General features: G+C 42.1%; 2 protein-coding genes across 2 annotated transcripts; one reads left to right on the forward strand and one right to left on the reverse strand.

Moving 5' to 3' along the window:
- Positions 1-5,507: 5,507 nt before the first annotated feature.
- On the reverse strand, positions 5,508-7,894 carry PNRC1 (proline rich nuclear receptor coactivator 1). Its single transcript, XM_026084506.1, has 2 exons — positions 7,286-7,894; positions 5,508-6,624 (listed from the first exon to the last, which is right to left on the reverse strand). The coding sequence occupies exons 1-2, from the start codon at positions 7,712-7,714 to the stop codon at positions 6,184-6,186; spliced, it is 870 nt and encodes a 289-aa protein (XP_025940291.1). The 5' UTR covers positions 7,715-7,894; the 3' UTR covers positions 5,508-6,183.
- A 360-nt stretch (positions 7,895-8,254) lies between these two features.
- On the forward strand, positions 8,255-18,558 carry BORCS6 (BLOC-1 related complex subunit 6). The gene has a single exon (XM_026084507.1). It carries the CDS (start codon positions 8,310-8,312, stop codon positions 8,928-8,930), a length of 621 nt encoding a protein of 206 aa, XP_025940292.1. The 5' UTR covers positions 8,255-8,309; the 3' UTR covers positions 8,931-18,558.
- Positions 18,559-21,194: the final 2,636 nt, after the last annotated feature.

Below are 21,194 nucleotides of genomic sequence, written 5' to 3' on the forward strand. Positions count from 1 at the left end.
ACTGTAAACTTACATGATAGCTCAGCGGTCTAAATATCTACCCGACACACCTCTTCCTATTAAAATAACTAGGCAATCAAAATGAAAACATGAACCAAAAATCAACACTCTCTTTCCCTTTCCCTTAAACCATCACAAACAGAGGTTAAAAGTTGTATGTGGAGTCATTTTGTGGTTGTGTGCTGTGCTATGTTAGACTGATGAGTTCAAGGACATCACACTGAAGAGCTGAGTCCTCGCTTCTTTGAGCCGTGAGCCAAAATAACATAAACGCACACTGCTTTTCCAGGTGGTGCCTTCCCCTTAAAGAATATGGCATGTGATCACTCCATCCAAGAACCTTCATGTTAACAGCTGAACTGATCATCTCTGAAATTAATCTGCAAAACCATGAAAACCTGAGAGTAGTTAGTACTTAAACAGCATTTTATGATATCTAAAGCCATGCTAGCCATTAAGAACGTCATGCCAGAAGATGCAGTTTCTGCTCATGAATAATACGTACTGATCAAACAGATAAAAAATCAGCTGCAGGACTTGTCAGCTCACATCGTCTTTCTCCAGATGGTCCCAGCCAAGAACTGGTAGGAAATTGCATTTCATCTATTCATTCAAATCCCCTAAATTTGCAATAACATCACACACTTCCAAAAATAATTTTTGCTAGAGTATCTTTCTTTCCCACATAATTCAATGGGGACATCTGTCCTGCTTCTTTCTTATCTCTGGTTAGTTGACCTTGCTTTTCAGTGTGTTTTGTACCTGTCTCATCCATTATTTTTTCTTTGTTTATCACATCTAGTAGAAGACACAAAAATGTATCAGAAMCTTCTTTGGTGCTTACATACACAGCATGCCTAGTTTTGACAGGGCCTATCAATTTACTACTGCATAAACTCCTGAAATGACTGATCAATATTCTAAATATGACATGTAATTTCTGTATAATCTGATGATATGCTAAGAATGCAATTTACACAAGCTTCATGCTATATATAACGCAAACTACATATATCAAGCTATATACTGTTTTAGGTAAGAGAACACCTATTCTTTCTGGTAAAGTTATGTCACCAGGCAATAAAGAATGCAAGATTCAAGTGTAAGAGAAAGGAAGAGGAAGGCCTGACTCTATATCCTAAAGTCTTTATTGAATGTAGCTCTACATGTTCTATCAAGGCATAAAAACATCAATAAATTATATTTTGGTGGCCATTGCCCTCACCCCCTCTAAGAACATTTGTAAATTAAGCTTCATATAACTGCCTGATGAAAGCACACCTCTTCACTAAAGGAGGAAGTGACATCTCATAAAAACAGCACCTCAAAACTTAGTGCTTCACAATCTTCTGAAGAAGAATAGCAAAATGGTAATGATATTACACTACTACCTGAAATACATGTAACCATACACTGAACTATATAACTGCTTTCAGAAACGTCCTTGATCTCAAGATACTTCTTTTATAAATTACAGAAGTCACACCAGTTCACTCACCAGTGTAACCTATAGCACAAGTACACACAACCAGTGTAATTCTCAATTCTCAATTAAGACATGCATTTATAGACGCAAAATAAATGAATGCATCTGCCGCACACAATCTAATGCATGTAACTTACAGTGATGTCGCTAGACTAACTTAAAACAAAAATATCATTACAGCTCTTCTCATACAGTCATGGCTTAGTACCATCTCAAGGCCTATTTTCTGGAAACCAGCCATGGAATAAGTGAGATTTTATCATCTGCATGGAGAAATAAAGTTGCAGTTGAATGTTGACTTCAGTACAGAGGAAGAACTACTTCTGTTAGGACGTGTTCACCATGAAAATTCATTCCTGAGGGGCTTTTCCCAAAATCAACTGAATTTCTTGACCTTCCTGTCCTAGATCTGATAACATTCTTCTAAACTCTAAATGCAAAACAAACAGCTCACAGCCTCTTCACTGCTGATAACATTCTGTTGCTGAACTCCAGTACAGTAAGGTCCTTTTATCAGATAATGTATTTCTCCTTAATTTATAAGTGTTCCCTTAATCTCTTCTATTGAATCAGCAACTAAACATTTCCTGTTACTGAAAATATTAATACAGTGATTCCTGTTCAACAAGGTAGCATGAATTTTTCAAACTAAATATTAACAGTTTACAACCTTTATCTCTTCCTACTTGCTTACCTCCTAGCCTCTTAAGGACAAGGACCAGACTATTCATAAAATCTTCTTAAAAATTACAACAGAAAATAATTCCCCTTAAATAGTTCTGCTAGGCATATGTTAAAAGTTGAAATAATTTTATATAATATTAAAGAACATACTGTGAAATCAAAATTCAGGATACAACAGGTTGTGGAAGGAAAGGATGTGTTTGACTACACGATAGAGAAGTGTAAGGATCTTATATGCAGAATTCATGTCAAAGTTATTTCCAAAATTACAACCAAAACAATCTATGATATAGGCTTCATAACTCGGTAAAGCAGAAAAAAAATTAAATTCMARTGGGGCAGGTATCAAATGCTTTATAAAGCAAAAGCTTCAAAAATATCATCCCCAAATAATTACAGAAACTGCTTAAAATGCCAGTGTATAGGTAAAATATTAATTAGCTGAAATAAAAATCAATTTATGGACAAAGTTACAACATTGTATATACTACTTATGAATTTAGCAGCATCTCCCAAGAGATAGTGGTATAACAGAGTTCAAGTGCACATGGGATTTCTAAGAGTGCTATAGCCTTTCCTCCTGTTGCATTAGGAGAGAGAAGCATTTTAGCTTTAGTAGAACATCAAGTCAACCATTAACTATTAATTAAGCTGTGTCTACTGGTTTGAAAATTAGCCAAGCACAAAAACCCAACAACAGATAACGTTTGCATTCCATGAAAGCCAATTTTTAGGACCATCACCACACAGTATTTAATTGTTTAAAAGTTAGCTGGTAGTTAATGTGCACAGTTGACTCCCCTGCAGTCTTGTAGCACAGTGTTGCACTTAAGGAGAAAACAATTTTGAGTGGAAAAAAATTTAATTGACCTGACTAACCAAAATGCAGTATGTTCAGTGTTGTCACTCTGAACTCAGAAGATTTAATAAAATTTTCTTAGCTCCTACACAGCTGATGCTTGCCCAGCTCATCACATCCATTAAGCTTGTTCATATTCTTCCTTAAAGTCTATTTACATCAAAAAAGATTTTTGACTATATTATTGCAAAGAAATCCAACAAACATGGAACTATTGTTTTTCTTTCAGAGATACTGACTCTACAATCAAATAACAGTATCTTCATGYAATACAATGCTTAGCTTTCAGGGAACTGGGATGAGAAATCTGGTAAAGTCAAGGAAACCCTGAAACTCAAAAGTCACTGTAAGAAAGAAATTATGTAACAGAATTATGTAAACAGAAGATGGTGGGAAAATGAGAAATTAAGTGAAGAATGTGGTACTAAGAGGCTACCATGCCCTGGTTTGTCAGGTGATCTTGTGGATGAAGTGCATAATGCCTGCAGGCCTCGTTTTATAATCCAGGCCATTGCCCAGGAAGGGATTCAACACAAAGATCTTAAGAACAACATTTAAACATGAAGTGCCCCTACACTCTGCCAGATTCACATCAGGGCCATCAACAATGATGCAGAAATAAGAAAAGCTAAATAAACTTGTTTGTGCTGTGTTTGAAAAGAGACCAGAAGATACATTCGTATCTCACCCTGATAACCTTTAATGGTCCTTATGACATGTTTTAAATTTTCAAGACTCCAGAACTCTCATCCAAGAGTTTTAGAAAACTTGGCTGAGAAGCTGAGAAATACTGATGCTAATATCTAACAAATTTTGTAATCTCCTGGGATGTGCCAGCAGAACAGAGTAAAAACAGATATAGAACAGAGTAAAAACAGAAGATATATGTTACGTGGGATCAGAGTTAGCATTCAGACTACATAATTTGATGTCAGTCCCAAGGGGGGGGAGGGGAGAGGAAGCCTGATAGCAACAAAGGTAATGAGCAGGAAAAAAAAAAAGTTACCATCTTTTAATTAGTGCCAGCCAACATAGCTTATGGAAAACAGGTCCTGTCAAGCTAGTTAAAGATTCAACAAGATCACAAGTTCAGCTGACAAAATTAACCACTGACTAAAGCTATGGAGAATTCTGAAAGGCATTTTCCTTTGTGCTTGATGACATTTTGACAAAAGAACAAAACAAAACAAACCCCCCCGTAGATCAGTACAGCACATRCCAAATATATTAAAGCTGGAACCTATGATCGGAGAGACATTCTTGGTGAGGTTCTATGGGAATTTCTCTTTGCCCTCACACCCTCTATTACTAATTAAAAAAAAAAAAAAAGTTGATTCCTGCAGAAGACAAGCTAGGACATGCCAGATTCTATGGAGTATTTAGATTAGGCAGCAAACTGGGCTATTGAAGACATACATTTACTTCAAGCGTGTAGGGTTACTAATCAGGTAGTACAGGTATGTTTTATAAGACCGGAAAACCTGAAAGTCTTTGGGATGGACCTAATATTTTGTATGAACTTTTAGTTTAGAACATATATAATTAAACAGCCTAATGAAACTAGAATGACGTTTTAACTATACTATAGTTCATTTTAATAAACAAAGGAAAGAAATTCTCCCTTCTCTCCATTAGGTTTTAAACAGCCTCACTTCAGGGCTATTTTAACTATCACTATCAATTCTCACAAGTGGAACAAAATAAGCATATATATCAGAATAGCAATGCATGTGGAATGAGCGTAGATAGAATTGCCCACTCAACTTCTATTGAGCTCTGTTTGAAAACATCATTCATGCTAAGAAATCAACCCTGCTAGGACTCTGGTGGCAGAGTTTTCTTCCTCGGTAGTCTTCCTCGTACACTAGTGCCCAGAGAATACATTTTCCTCTGTGGATCTGAAAACTTATATATGCTTTTCTGTATTTTCTGTTTTACACATCTTTTTTAAATACTGGATGATTAGAAAAACCCCAATTCCATACTATCTCCCCAGCATCCCCAGCAGATTAATCTACAGTCCAATTCCATAAGAATTTTAGACCAGAAGAATCTGATTTCCAGGGAGCTTTCAGCAAGAGACAAAATTTGGTGAAAAACATGAACTTTCCCCATGCCTTTCTCATTGCCGTTCTTCAGTATCAGCTAGCTTAATGATCACTTAATATGAAAACATTTAAGTAGCATCACAACAGAAATTTGAATGCTTAATTCATGAACTTCCTTGAAATCCACATTTTCAAGAAACAAAAGAGTAGGGATTCTCAAATAACATATCTCAAAGGAAATGTATTATGACAATCCTATGGGATTATTAATGAGCTATCAAACCTCTTAACCCTTCAGATAATTAAAAGCCAAGAGAAGGACATAAAAATTAATCTTATTTAGTTATGCCCTAACAAAGGCAATCAAATAATTTACGTTCAAACATCTGAATTAAGACACAAGCAATAAAAACAAAACAAAGAGACATGCTTAAGGGGAGGCCAAATTGTTTTATTTAAATTTTTCGTAACCAATTATATTTTTGGCAGAAAGCTCTGCTCTTTTCTTTTTTTTCCCTTTAAAGAAATCAGCAGTGCTCAAGTTGATGGGCTGGAATTTTACTCAAATTCCAGTTAATTTTACAACAAACAAATGACCAGGAATTCCAGACACTGTTTCCAGAGCAGAGAGCAAAAATTCACATTTGCATGAAAATTCCATGTTTATACTTGACTGGGCCACAGAATGTAAAACTACTGTCAGCAGTGCATGAATAACCATTCACATTTGATCTGGAACCTTAGTATCAGAAAGCTGTACTCTCCTTTCAAAATTTTCATTACCTTGTGCAAATCAAGTCAAGTCTTCATGTGTCAAGCACACACTTAAAATTGTCCATATTTTATATACAAGACATCTACCATTCAGGCAGTGCAAAATACATCCTTTCATAACAAAACTAAAATGTACCTCTCGAAGTATGAACAATATACACATAATACATGATGTACACTATTTACACAACCATAAAAAATATAATACAAGGTTTTTTGTATGTGATTATAAGACTTGACAGTCTTTTGCAATTCATGTTGCAACAAGGCATGTTTAAGTTTCCTGGAGGGGCTTTTTTTTTTTTTTTGCTACTATCCAGAGATCTTGGAAACTATGCTTGAACTTTTAGGAGAGTTTTCAAATGGACTGCCATCAACTCCCTGTTTTGGTCAGAAGGTTCAGCAGTGCCTCCCACCCAGTGGCTGGGAGGCTTTGGAAGGACACTAGGAGATGGTGGGTCACTAAATTTTGCCCCAGCGTAATTTTCTTTTTGGCTTGCTTCAGTTAGGGTGATAGGTTTCTTGGACTTTGCATTTCTGAAGTTCTCTGTGTTTTTAAGTGGCTTTTTCTCCTGCTTCTGAATTATTTCGGGTGACACAGAATCTTGCCAAAAGKTCTCAATTTTTTTTGCAGAGGTGATCTTTGCTAGTGGCATGTTACATTTACTCTTCTGTCTGTTAATCTTTGGTTGTTCACACAGATGTATACTGTGAACAGGCTGGCTGTGGGGGATGGCAACCTTCTCAGCCTTTCCCATCTTGTTCTTTAAGAACTGCGGAGACAAAGAGCTCACGTCAAGGCACGACCCCTCTCCTCGAGAGGGGCCTCCGACAGCGCTGAGGCAGAGCAGCGCCCGGGGGCCTCTGCCAGGGCTCGCACAAGCGTTCCCGAGCCGCCCTCGGCCTGCCCCTCCCGGGGCACAGCAAAGCGAGGCCGACTCCCACCCCAAAGGCCGCCGCCGCCAGCTCGTCAGCGCTCCCCAAAGCGCCGCCAGCCCCAAGGAGGGCCCGGGATGGCGGTGGTGGTGGTGGCGGTGGGGGGGGGGGGCAGCGGAGACCTCGCCCTACCTCCGCGGGGGCGCGCGGTCACTGGCGCCGCCGCCATGGGGCGCTACGCCCCGCACACGTCCCGCCTGCGCGCGCAGAGGCCGCTGGCGCCCCGCCAGCAAGCTAAATCCGGCTGTTGCTGGGCGCAGCGGCCGCGCTCATTGGTGGAGCCAAGCAGCTAATCGCCGCCCGCGACTCCTCCCCCCCCGACCCGCCGAGTGAGCGTAACGGAAACTTTGCGCCCTCCCCCCCCCCGCGCACACACAGGGCACGGGGGGAGGGGGCGCCGCTCGCCCACCCCCGCCGGCGGCGACAAAACAGTCTCACGGCTCGGAGTGCGAGAGCGGGGAGCAGAAGTAAATGGAAGTAGCGGAGGCCCTGCTTTACCTCCTTCCTGAGGGGTTTGTCGGACGCTGGTCTCGAGGGGGCGGGCGCGGGGGGCTCCTCCGGGGGGCTCGTYACCATTCTGGGGGCGGCGGAGACAGTTGGTGCGGGATGAGCGCAAAGTTCGCCCGGGCCGTGCGTTCCCAGCGGGGTCCTTCTCCCCAGGCCGGCGCGATGCTGTTGGTACTGCTGGTAGCGGCTCGGCAGGAGCCCCGCGGGGCTGGGCCGGATCTTTCCCTTCCTCCGCCTCACTCTCTTCAGCGCAGGCCGCGAGCTGCCCCCCGGACCCGCCAGGCAGCAGCTGGGCTGGTTCTCACAGTTGCTGTCCCCTCGCCTGAGGCGCTGGAGTAGAGTCGAGGGCAGCCGCCTGGGGTCTTCGGTGCCTGCCGAGATCCGAGCCAGGAAGGGCGGCGGCGCCGTGGTGGTGACCATGGTGGGCTGTGGGTACCCAGAGCTGTACAGGGGAGAGGGGTCGAGCCCAGGCAGGGATGGGTGGTTCGGGTCGCTGGGGAGTGTCTGCCTGGGCTTTGTGGGCTGAGATGGTGGCGCGATCGGATCCGCTGCTACGAGAACATGGCGGGGGAGTGAAAGGAACAGGCACCAGCGACCCAGTGTTGTTACACGAGAGGGGCACGCCCCCTTCCGCTTTCGCGCCAATCGCCGCGGGAGGAAGGCGCGAGAGGCACGCCCCTCCGCGGGGCACCGCCAATCGCAGGGAAACGACCGCCGGGGTGGCCCCGCCTCTACCAATCAGAAGCGACACAAACACTTCGGGACGCGCCCGCTTCCGCACACCGCCCAATCGGAGCAGACACAAACAGCGGGCACGCCCCAGTCTCCAAGTCACGGGCCCACAGTGCGAAGCGAAGGGAGGGAACGAACAGCTCTCCTTACGAGAGTGGCCGGCCAATCGGGCGGCGCGCAGGCAGGCCCGGCCACGCCCGCGCGCCGCCGCGCAGCCAATCGGCGGGGACGTAAACACGGGGTGGCCCGCCCCTCGGCGAGAGGTGGGTGCGCGTCACTGGGGATGGAGGTATCGGCGCTGCGGCCTGCTGAGGCGGCCCCGGCCGCGTCGGAGGGGGCGGCGGCGACGCGGCGGCGCGACGAAAGGAGCCTGGAGGCGCTGAGCCTGGCGGGCGGCGCGGCGGCGCGGCAGCAGGCGGCGGCGGCGGCGGCGGCGGAGGGGCGGCGGGCCACGCTGGCGAGCGCGCTGGAGCTGGAGGGGACGGTGCTGCGTGAGGGGCGGCTCACGCAGTTCGTGGCTAACAACCTGGAGCGGCGCATCCGGCTGAGCGGCGCCCCGCGGGGGGAGCCGGCGGCGGCGGGGCCCATCCCCGCCATCGACCCCGGCGCGCTGCAGGACGTGGTGGCCCTGGCGGGGCAGGTGGCGGCGCAGGTGGACGAGCTGCTGCGCAACGTGCACTGCGGCCTGCAGGCCCTGACGGCGCTCAGCGTCGGCTGCATCCAGACCTACCGCGACGGCGTGGAGAGCCTGGGCGAGGCGGCCGACCTCAGCATCCGCGCCATGTACGCGCTGGTGGCGCGCTGCGAGGAGCTGGATCGCGCCATGCAGCCCGTGCCCGCCCTGGCCAAGCGCATCCGGGATATGAAGGGCACCCTGGAGCGCCTGGAGGGGCTCTGCAAGTAGCCGCGGCCGCGCAGCCCCCCGCGGCCCCCGCTCCCGGCCTGGCCGCCCCGGCGGGGCCGAGCGGCGCGCGGCTCCGAAATGCGGGGCCAGAAACGCCGGCTGCGGGGCTGCCGCCGCCCCCGCGCATGCGACCCGGGTGCATGCGACTATTAAAGAGCCTCTTGCACCCCTGCGAGCCGTTCGAGCTTTTCCTCGCTTCTTGTTTGCTTGTTTTTTAGCGAGGGAAGCTGCTTCCGCTTTTCCTGGAGGCGGTCGCTGTTGGCTTCCCTTCACTCGAAATACAGCAGTTCTGTCCTGGTGTGCGCGATCGATTCCCGTGTTTTCCTAAAAGTGTCGCTCTGAGAAGTGCTGCTGTGTTTTTAACACAGCAGCCTCCAGGCCTCACCCTCCTTCTGAACCCCCTCTGAAATAGGCCCCATCACCTTTTTTGCGCCCATGTCTTTTGGTTTCCGCATCTGTGTTTCTCCTGTTTGTTTGTTCCCCTGTATGTTCACTAGCCTACATTTGGGGCCAGCTTACTGGTTTTATCTGGATCAAGTGAAATTTTCGCAGACTATGAAGGAAAGAGGTCCCAGTTTAAATCACTTGGTAAACTGCACACAGTGCTTTTCAGCTTGAGTTCCATTAAAGAGTTTTGATTCCACATGCCTTACACTTTCTATTTATTGAGGGCTAGGAAAAAGTAACCAATGGAAGTCCTTAACTGAAAGCAGCTATTAATAGTTTTTCTACCAAAACAGAAATTGTTTTGAATACTTGATGTTTTCAGGCTTCATGTTAATTTCTAGTTGACTTAGTGCCTATCTAGAATAATACTTATTTCAGCAAACAAACATGCAGGATAAAACTCTGCTGTCTCTTGCAAGTCACTAGTGTAAGAGAGGTTAGAGAAGAGAAAACTTAATGTATGTAACAATGACACCTACTTTCTGAGAAGAATATAAAATCAATGGGATATAGTTGAGGTTCAGATAAAAACAAATCTACAAGCAAAGTTCTAAAAACAAATTCCAAATAAAATATGTTTTGCCTATGTAGGTGTCTACAGTTTTCACAGTGTAGAAGTTTAATTGKCATCACTGTGAAGTGATTCTGTGATTTTTTTTTTTCAATTTGGAAAATACCTATTTAATTGAGGAATGTGAATACATGATGGTATTACAAAGATGTGTGACTGTCATGGAATGGGTATTTTGTGAGAATTTACTTGTATAACCTGAAGCTTTTGTATATGCATCGCTGTATGCAGAAATTATTTTGCTGTATCAGTAAGTATTTCTTCTGAGTCATGAGAGTAGCTGAATTCTCTGCTAGCTGGGGTTCCTATGCAACTAATCTTTTCTAAGATGCTGCCTAGCAATCCAGTTAGGTAACAAGTGTATGGATCCTTGCAACAAGATTTCATCAGAGAAATGATCACTGTGATCTTATGTGTGTGTAATGGTGCTTTTGGTGGCTTACAGCTCCTAAAAACCTTGGGTCAAAGGTATCCAGAAATACTACTTAAGTCCTATAACTTTGGGTTAAAGAGTAGGTAAGTTTACAATGGGAGCAGCTGCTACCCCATTACAGCCTCATTATACAACACCAATGAGTGAGAGGTGAACATCATTATACACTGTGCTGCTGTATTGTAACAAAATAATTAGTTTTTTTGCTACCCTAATTTGTGTAATGCCATTCTGTGGCCTGTTTTGAGCCTCTCAAGATGGCCATGCCTCCACATTTTCCCTCAGCAAGAGGAATGTATTTCACATACGGCCTTCCAGCCTTAGCAGTGGAGGCAGGCTGGAAATGGGCTGTGCTATGCTCCCCTCTCCTTGTGGTCAGCAGCTCCCATGGTATGTGGTGTCTTCTAAGGAATGGTTGTGGCTTCATAAGGACACTAGATTGTTAAAGAGTGGAGGTTAGTGGAGATAAAAAGGAGAACTTACTGCCCCTGCACATGAACCTAGAAGATTCATAATACCATAGCAACAGCTGTAATCTTAATAGTTTTGGGGTATTGTTCTTGGGAGAGTTTGAAATAGTATTGTCTATCATGGAGATGCAGTAGTTTTACCAAGTATATTTTTCTTTTGTATATGGCAGGAGTTAAACCTGAAGCTTAATTGTGCTTAACATGAAGTATTATTGAAATGTACATAAAAGACCTGCAAGCTAATTTGTATAGTCGGATAAGTACAACTCCACTTTATTCATACAGCCTAAGGTTAAGCCCTAAAGCATACATGTTTTAGTACACAAATGGTTTTCAACAGTATTTCATTCGCAGTCAGGCTACATTTAATGCTTATTCCCTGCTAAATTGTCAAATCTATAGAGTAAAAATATTACATTTATGTTTTAAATAGTTAGTGATCAGTTTTGTTGAAGTATTTCACTTCTTAATTATGGCTTTTCTTATTTGGTAAAATAATTTGAAAGATAATTTAAACTACTCCTGCATCTGCACAGAGACCCATCAGTGTGATTGTCATGACAGTTTCAGTCTAGATCCTCAGACAGTCATTTCTGGCAGTGATGTCATTCATGTGATGAAAAAGAAATGACTGGTGATTTACAAGCGTGAAGGAAGTGGTAATTACGCTCTGTGGATTTTTCTTTTTTTTAACATTGTCAGTCTGAAGACTGACTTGTTTGAAGGCAGACTTAGTTGAGTGGGGTACAGTGGTTCCTGTTCCCAGGTGTCCACCTCATACATCTGCCACAAGTTTACCATCTCCGGGGCAGGCCTGGTGGAACTGATACGAACCTGTTCTGTGCCACCTCGATCAATCGCGATATGTTAACACATACTGCTATGGTTTACAGCCTCCTTGTCTGATATCTGCTTCCTTTGCTGCAGGATTGGTGACACTTGCTGTGTCTGTATCAGTGCAGCTCTGCCAGCCCTGTATCAGCCAGCCCTGCCCTTGGAGTTGCATTTGAACTGCTCGAAAGCTACCTGCAGCTCACTGGGTAGCCTGTCCCTGTTGCAGCTAGTAATTACTGTACTGCCTTTTGATCCTAGTCCAGGTTTTGCATATTCTGTGTTAATGCTCAGCACTTTCCAACTTTCAGATATTCAGCTTGAAAGCTTTCAGGTTCTTTTAGCCTTTTTTGCTTAATCTGTCAATGAGCAGAGTATGTTTGCATTTGCGAGAACTTAGAATGTGTTTGCATATTTTTTTCTTGCTCAGTCACTCAGCTGTACAATTGATCTTGTTTTTCTTTTCTCATCAGCTGCCAAATGAACTTTCATCGTAACAAGACTGACAAGGTCAGAGAGGAAAAATAACTATCAAATTAAACACAGAACTCTAAGCAATGCCAGATTCAGAATTAGCTGTGTTCCAGAAATGACTTTTCTCTTCTGATAACCATCACTGACTCCATTAGGAATTAGGTTTGTTTGTTAATTTTTTTTTTATTCAGGTCAGGTATCTGATTTGACTAAAGAAGTCCTCCTTTTGGTGAAGGTTTGGTTGGTCCTGCTTGAGCCAAGGGTTTTTTCTCCCTTCTTGCTTTGTGAGGTTTTGTATTCCCTGATGCTTAGTTGATTCCATATCCATGCTATTTGAAGAAGCTTTACGAAATAAAACCTTATAACATGTTAAAAAAAAACAAAAAAAACCCAACAACAAAAACCACCCCAAAGTTACCTGGAGCATGAATGAATATCACTGACATTTCAGCTTTATGGCTTTTTTCAGTGTTGCCTAATTTCACTGTGTGTTCAATACGCAAATATATCAACTTTTTTTTTTAAATATTTTTTTTTTCTCAGCTGATTTGTGTGTCTTGCCACCAGGCAGATACTAAAATAAGTAACTCTTTTGGCTGGAATTTTCAGATTTATGGTCGTACTTATTCCCACGAGCAAACTTCCTGATTCAGTTATGGGTGTGTGAGAAACGAAGTGTGTTACGGAGCGGCATTCTAGTTCTTAAAATTAGCTGAGTCCAAGAGCATTCCACTTGGCATTAAAGATGCTACTATTTTGAAATGGTTTCATATAACATGTCTTTACTGCCAGTATACAAAACCCTGAATTTTAAAGCTTCAGAATTATCTACCACTTTCCAGTATAGTAGTACATCAGCTATTGTAGCAAACTGTGTTAACTCAAGCTGTGAAAATAGTTAAAAGTAAGGTAGAGGCCTCTTGCAGTAGGCATTATCCAACATCATGGATTCTTACTGGCCACACTACTTGTACTGATCAACATTGGCAAGTGCACCTGAAAAAAAGCCCTTAGAAGACGGGTAATGTTCATGTTGCAGTCAGTCTGCTTTTATTTGTTGCTAGAAACTTGCTTTGAGAAGGGCAAAGACACTTCTCTGAAAATCATGAAGAATCCAGCTAGTCATTTTTTGTGAATATTGGCCCCACTTCTGTCCTCACCTTTGCTYGACCTCTTCCAGGGCACGCATCCTGGGTTCTCTTTCCTGCGGTGTGTGTAAGAGTATAGTTAAGGTTGAGAGAGGTTCATGATATTTCTCCTTTAGAGAGCTTAATACAATTCTTGCATCAGATACAGGAAGTGAAACTGGATTGGTTTTGAAATTTGCTACTCCAGCTTGGTGATGAGGGAAAGCTTTTCGGTCAATAATCCCTGSTGTTCAAAGCTTGAGAATTAGAGATGTGATCAATGGACTTGGGCCCTGAGCTTCCACTGCAGAAGTTAATACCCTCCTACCCTCCTTTATGACAATAGGAGTAGAATTATGCCCTTATCTGGTGACAGGAAGAATGATCAAGAATGGCATTTGCAAACTTCCCTGTGATTTTGTTTTCTTCCTGCTATTCATATACATTAAAAGCAACGCATAAAAAATAATCTCAAACATAACCCCCCCCCCCAAAAAAAAAAAAAGACTGCCAAGCAACCTTTTCTTCCACATTTGTGAAGATGTGAATAGGATTGCAGTTTCATAAATATTACCAGTTACTGGCTGTTGGGGATAGCGCATTTGAGATGGCTGTCTGCAGTAGCTTTAAATCCTGATGATAATTGAGAGGACTTGAGCTTGAGAATAATAAAATACTGCATAATTATTTTAATACTTATAGGGTTGGAAATAAGGCAGTCCAAGTGACACGTCCCAAACTGTCATCTGTTTTGTGTTAGTATGGTTGTACTGCTGCTTTGTTGAATCTTGATTTATTTCAGAGAAAGGTAAATGTTTCTGTTAATACTTCTGTTTTCATCAGTGCTAGTTAGGGAAGAATTCTAGAATGTTGCCCAGTGCTATATTTCTTGTCTCAAAGTGACCAGCCATGGTTTTTCCTTGTTTTCTTGACAGACAATGCTGGAAAAATTCCCAGCATTGGACTTGCTTATGAAACAAGCAGCTGTGCCCAGTGAGGTTGTCGGGAAGCATATTGTGGAGCAGAGCTTCCTTGTCTAAAAATACATGTCGATCAAGGAGGGGATTAAAAACCCCCACAGACTTGCCAGAAAGTCATTACTAATTTTACAGCGGTCTAATAATCCTGGGTATCTGTGTTGTCACTGGGATTGACTACACTCAGCAGAAAACCAAAAACATCCCAAGTTGAAGGTCTTGTCCTTTTTGTAAGTGAACTTTCTTTCTGTAGCCTAATATCAGGAATGAAATTTACTGGCTTATTCATCCTAATGAGATTTTTCTTGTTTGAACTTGAACTGTAGTCATTCAAAGAAATTCTAACCTGAAAATAAACTCCTTTAATGTGAAAGTATCTCTTGACTTTGTTCCTCTTTCTCTTTTCGCTGCACAGGCAATTTGTTTACTTGGTGGATTTTTTTTTTAGGCTGGGACTTTCCAGTGACATTTCCTGAGCTGGAAGGAAAGGGGAATTTTTCCCTCCTGAGCAACATTGGGATTTTCCATTTTCCAGAGCTTCCTGCATGCAAGTTATAGTTGATGATACGGATCTAGTTTGGTTTTGTTTTTAAAGAAAGAGATTTGCTACTACAAGCTTTTTATCTGCTCTCCTGCTCCGAGGTCATCAGCTCTCTTGTGTCTGCTGATACCAATTTAAAATATATCACAGTCTGCCCTGCCTTTAGCATTTTTCTAAGCCATCAGTTGCACCTCATGTCCTTCTTCTGTACCTTACTGTTTCTCAACATTATTATTTCATCCCACTTATCTTTTGTCTTCAGTTGCATGTCTTACTACTTCAGCCGTGCTATCATACTACCAAGGGGGATAAGCTTCCTTATTTGCTTTTCCTTTACGTCCTCTCTTAGCTAGCCTTGCTGCCTTTCTTTCATATTCTGTCTCAAATTCAAAACGTTCATCTCCAAATCTTGGCACAGGCTAACTTCTCCTGCTTCCTTGACCTAATTCTCCTTTGACCTCACTAGAGCTGGGTCTTCTTAATTGGTTCTGATCTATTTTAATAATTTGCAAAGAGAAATGCAAATAAAACTGAACAAACTACTTGTAAAATAATGCTAGTATAACTGTGCTGTGCTGTATCTCGTAAGAGACAGGAAAATCAATCAGCTGCTGCTTACACACTTGCTCTTGAGAACAGGATTATGGAATACCAAATGTCATATGACATGGCAAGGTGATGCAATGTTTATGAAATATATGCAAGTCCCCAAAGCAAACTATGCTGTTTTTTCTTTTAATCATAGAAAGACAAAGTAAATATTAGAGTAAGATTGTTAAATAGAATTCTGTTCTCCCYACCTTACTTTTGGCATGTATACAATGACTTTAATAAGAGCTGCTTATATTTATGTGGAATTTAGAGCCTTAATAGGACGTGTTTTATTTATTAATTGCAAAAAATTTTGGAAATGAACAGTGGTTTAAAAAAAAAAAAAAAAAGGATTGACCTGAATATTAGGAGCATAGGATATACCACACCAGATCCTGCCATTTGTTCAACAAGATTCAAGCTTACATATTTCAGTAAGGGAAATAATTTCCTTTATAACAAGATTATTCCTTCCCTTACTGTCAGTGATGCACAGCCAGTGGACAAATTCAAGTCATAAACAACAGGCTAGTTCTACATAAGCTTTATAATATCTATTCTAAAAACAAAAATTAATGTTGAGCTGGAATGAGTTGAACATCTGTCAAAAGTGAAGCTTAAAAGTTGTTAAAATTCAAGTTTTAATTACATCAACTATGCAGTTCTTAATAAGTGTGTACAATCTTTTTATTAAAATACCTATCAACCACAATTACAAAAATTTAAATCCAACCAAATGCAGGGTCTGTTTCTTACACTTTAATTGAACCTTAAATAAGTGAAGTAACGGATTTGTACATTATGTAAAGTAAGAGTCATGGAATGTATTTCCTTTATGTGTTAATATAAACCAGAAGTGAAATTGTGTAACTTGTTGATGACTACTGGAATTTACGCAGCACTGTAGAAATTCTTGGTTGCGGTATTCAATTGTCAGCTTTTATGGTTGTGAAATCAAATGCACATAGTCTTTGGCCTTGATTATTTGAGCTGTGTTTTGAGATAGGGATGAATACTTTGCCCCAGAAATGGTTATGTTATATTTAGCTAACAGATGAAACAAAAACTGGGTCAAAACTGCATTTGTTTCTCTACAAACGTGTTAAGTGAAATTATATGATTCATATATTCTGTTGGTAGTGATTTGCATAATACTTAGGGAACAAAAGTTTCCAGGTTGCACATAGGAAATCGAGTTCCTATTACACAGTGTACCTTCAGTGGAATGACTTGTTACTGCTGCCTGCTAGACAGCATATCTTTAATATTATGGATTACTTCTGGAAAAAGGCAGCTGGTTGATGCAAACATGGGGAAGTCGTAACAAAAAGTTTCTCTGTTACACCGTTCTATGTATTAAGGATTTTTCCTTGTGATCCCTTTTCATTTCTTGGTAGTTCCCTTGTGAAATGCCACAACTTAAGCCTTTTTTCTGTTCTCCACAGTCCTTCTAGTGAGTGGATTGTTTTTCTAAGTAGTGCTGCAGTTTTAAACTCTCTCTTAAGAAAATAAGTCAACAGATGTGTTCTGTGCATACAACGTGTTGGCCTAGCTGGTGTGCTAGTACTTTGAAATACTTGTTACATTTGGAAACCTATTCAATACCAATTGATTCTTGAAAGTGAATTCCCACTGTAGATGAACAGTAAGTTTGGGAGCTGCTGCAGAAGTGGCGTGCCCCAGGGAAGGTCTGGGCTGCTTTCCGCAAGAAAGCATAAACAGGCTGGCAAGCTATTGGACTGCCTGCCTCTCTCCTCACAGATCTGTCAGAGYCTGAGGGGATGCCAGTAGTTGCTGCAGCCACTCTCCCTCAGTGCCACAAGTTACCGTCTTTATCTCTGAGGTGATTAATAGAGGTTGTCAAAACTGGACACACATTTATTTATAATGCTTTTGGGTACCATGATTCATGTAGAATAATATTTGATGTTAAGCAGATTATGAATATAATGGAACTGTCCTTTGTACCCCAGACTTCTAAAAAAGCAATTTCAAATTTCCCATCTGTATCTGTAGTTGTGCCACCCCTAGATAAAAAGAAGTGTGTCAGGAACAGATGTGGTTAGATCAGGAACCCCGGTGAATGTAACCGTAGTTTGCTGACTATGATCTATCCTAAGGCTGTCCTGAGTCTAACTTTATCTTTGTCTTCTCCATAGCCATAAAATTCCCACGGTTTTTCTACTGAAGTATGAGTGAAACACTTGTCTGAAGATCTTTCTTATACTGGAATAATGTGTATTTTTATTAGTTAAGCTTCACACTTCAAGCTGACCCAAATTTCCTTAACATCCTTGGTTGATCATGAATCTAAAAACAACTAAGTCCATGTTTTGACATTTGGTGCCAGATGCATTTAAGGCAGCCTGAACGGTCCCTTTCCTGCGCCAGCCTTGCCTGCTCATTTCTGCCCATCCACTGCTCTCTCCGGTGTGGTTATCCGCACTGTTCCTGCAGCCACATATGCAGCCAGGCTGGGGAGCTCGCCCCAGCCGAGCCCAGCGAAGGACGGGGGTTGTTTGCTTTTCTGCCGAATCAGTTTGCTGGCCTGTTTCACTGCCTGAGAGCTCAGAGTGTTGTTCAGCATAAGGGAGGAATCAGCACGGAGACGAGCGGGCGAGTGAGCCTCACACTCGTGGCTGAGATAAAGGAGCACTTGGGGATGGCTTGCAGCTGCTGCCACTGAAAACATGTGGACCTGCTGCCTAAGAAAGTGAGTTCCCCGTGCTGGCAACTGGGGCTGCAAGCCTCCCAGGAAAGAGGCCTATAACTAGAAACTGGGTTGCACTGGAAACATTCATTAAACAATGCCTTAGATTTTAATTTTATGCAGTTAGATGTAAAAAAATTTTTTCTCTGTGACTGAAACTTCAGCTATCAAGTGGGTAAGGAAGATGAATACCTAGCAACAGCTGTACCCTTTTGGAAGCTGATACAGTGTGAACAGGAATGGGAATAAAGGGGGTTGTGTTGCAGGATAAAATGGCTCTTTTCTTTATTCTGCCTGCTCCCTTTGTGGTAATCAACTTTGTATCTAAGAACTAAATAGTCAAAACAAAACAGACTTCCTACTGTATAACCAGGGTTGTGTTTATACTCACTTGAGACTCATTGTATGCCCATTTCCTTGTCACTAATTTATGTTTAATAAATCATTTTATTTCTATTCATGACTCTCTGCTGATGTGTACAAATGTTTGCTAGCATGCTTTTCTAATTCTCCATGTCAGTGAATATGTATAGGTAGGGCCTGATTCACACAGTCCATTGAATCTGCTAAAAATCTTTCACTTAAAGCTTAGAATGTGTCCCATAGTGGGTCTCTGACAAAACATCCAATTATGGTAAAAGAAAAATTATGCTCATTTTAGCAGATTTAACTCCCAGTGGGTGGAAGGATATGTGGAGGTTTTTCACAAAGGGTATTTTTGAAAAGCTGTTTCTGTAGAGCAGAGGTAGATAAGGGAATTCACAAAATGACTTCACTGAAGAAGAGTTAAGATCTTCCAGCCTGGACCTTTTCAGTATAAAGGTTGTTAGCCAAACCCAGAACCTTAAAACACTACAATGCAGCATGAACCTCAGGCATCCAGGAAATTTATTTCGGGCAAGTACAGAATCATCCTCATACCTCTTTCTCATGAACCTTAATCTCTTTGAGTAACTCCATAAAGGTCCATCTGGACAATCAGTTTCTTACCCATACCAAGTGAAGGTTCGAGTACAAGGAGAGTAGGTTTATCTGTGTTAATCTAGCTACAGCAGGTATGATCAGCAGTGGAAAGAAGTGGCATGGACTTTAGCTGTAGCTGTATGAGCAACAACAAACTGCGGGTAGCATGTACTCTGAGGCAAAGTCCTTTCCATTGTATCCATCATACATTGTTCCTGTGCTATGAACCCTAAAGAGTGGTGAGAATGTGAAAAGAACATTTCTAGGGAACTCCAAATACATATTAATTTTTTTAAATAAAATTTGTTCCTTTCTCTAAGGAATACCTGGAAGAGATGAATTTACAACCTATACAATGTCATTGTCTAGAACAACATTCACCAACTTACTGTTAAGGTTCCCAGGATTAGTGATGCTGCAGAAATGAGGGTCCATGTGAAATTATGCGTGAGAATATAGATCTGGTATTGTAAGAAGCACAGGAGAGATGTGAAGTAACTTCCCTATTTTCTCATTTACTGTGGCAACTAGGATATTTCTCTAGTCCTAGACTTGGTTTTGAGTGAGGCTTTTCCTGGAAAGAATAGCATATGATCTTGTAAAGCACATTCCACAATGCATCCTGATGTAAAGCAAAACTAACCTCACAATATATATTTGCATACATACATTTTGCCATAATTTAATTTGTATACAATATAAATATATAATCAGATTTGATAAAAGAGCCTGTATGCCTACTAGGCTGATGACATTGCTGTACTCAGTATTTCTTTCCTTTGCCTTTGGCTGGTTTCTTGGGGTATTTTCAAGAGCATAAACACTTCAAGAGAGAGACTGTGGCCTTCATTTATATTTGTACAATATATTGCATAATTTGTCTAATACAGGCATATAAATAAAAATAGGTTTGTATATACTAATGTTATAGCTCATACATGTATTATTCTTCACAGGCTTTATATCACATATATCCGTAAGCTCAAACTTACAATGCAGGAAGAAAGTCAGATAGTCTGGGCATTATTCTTTACTTTGCTTGGCAGATCACATGAGAAACAGATTTTTTTTCATTGCTGGTATAGCAAACCAGAACTTGATCTTCATGTAAGCAGAAGGTTTTTAGGTTGAAACACCCTCTCCTGGATATTTCAGGTGGTAGGGGGAGCAATAACCCACTAGCAGTTATTGACTGCTCTAGAGTCTGCCTCTCACACTGACCAGGGGCTCAGTTACTCTGCTACTTTTAACCAGAGCCTCCAGTCAGGAAAAGATTTTTACCACAGTTTCCATATTCATACAGTACAGCCACTAGTAAGTTCAGCAACAGAATACTGTTTTACTTGGTGGAGTCGAGTCACTCAGCAGGCCAACTCCAAAGACTGAGTCATGGTTTCCACTTATATAAATTAGACTGGATCATGAATTTTTAGTTGTCYGATTACTTTATCCATACCCTAACCACACTATTACCACTATGATCTCATTTCACGCAGTAGATGATATATTGTTGAATGTTACATCTGGATGTTTTTCACAGTGTAGATCTCCACTGCAAATTATCCTTCACAGCTCCTGCAAGTCAGGCGATGTCAAGTCACAGGCGTCTAGGTCAAGTCCTAGGGACTCTGAGGAGACAAGTGTTAGCACGTCAGTGAATGACAGGCATCTTGCTCATGAACCTGTTGTCCAGCTGCCTCTCTCTGTTACATCAAACACAAGGCCATTTCAGCTGCAGAGGAACAACAGTGAGGCATCTTGTTTTTCAGGCCTGCAAGTCTGTGCTTGAAGTCACGCCTGTTGTCCTTCTGCAAGAATAGCAACCCTGTGGACAGACAGGCACTTTCTCCTCTGTACAAAGGCATATGTGCACAGACACACATCTTTCCAATTCCTTTCTAGATAGATCTGCTAAGTAAATCACCTGCCACATCTGCATGTCAGAGCTACAACTGTTAATGTCTCCTGTACTGGTGTTTTACATGTCATCATTACAGTATGCACACATTTGTAGTCTGATAGTCCAAACATGCCATAATACCCTGCGCCTAATTCAGGGACCTGTAAAAAAAAGTGGCTCCATCCAAAGCTCATTGTGTGGTCCCTGCCGGTAAAGAGTTTTACTCTAC

This window comes from Apteryx rowi, unplaced genomic scaffold, assembly GCF_003343035.1.
Source record: "Apteryx rowi isolate R43461 unplaced genomic scaffold, aptRow1 scaffold_643, whole genome shotgun sequence".
Lineage (NCBI taxonomy): Eukaryota > Metazoa > Chordata > Aves > Apterygiformes > Apterygidae > Apteryx > Apteryx rowi.

Excerpts from the sequence above, each read along its gene's own strand:
- BORCS6 (XM_026084507.1), top strand. The coding sequence starts at position 8,310 with ATGGAGGTATCGGCGCTGCGGCCTGCTGAGGCGGCCCCGGCCGCGTCG.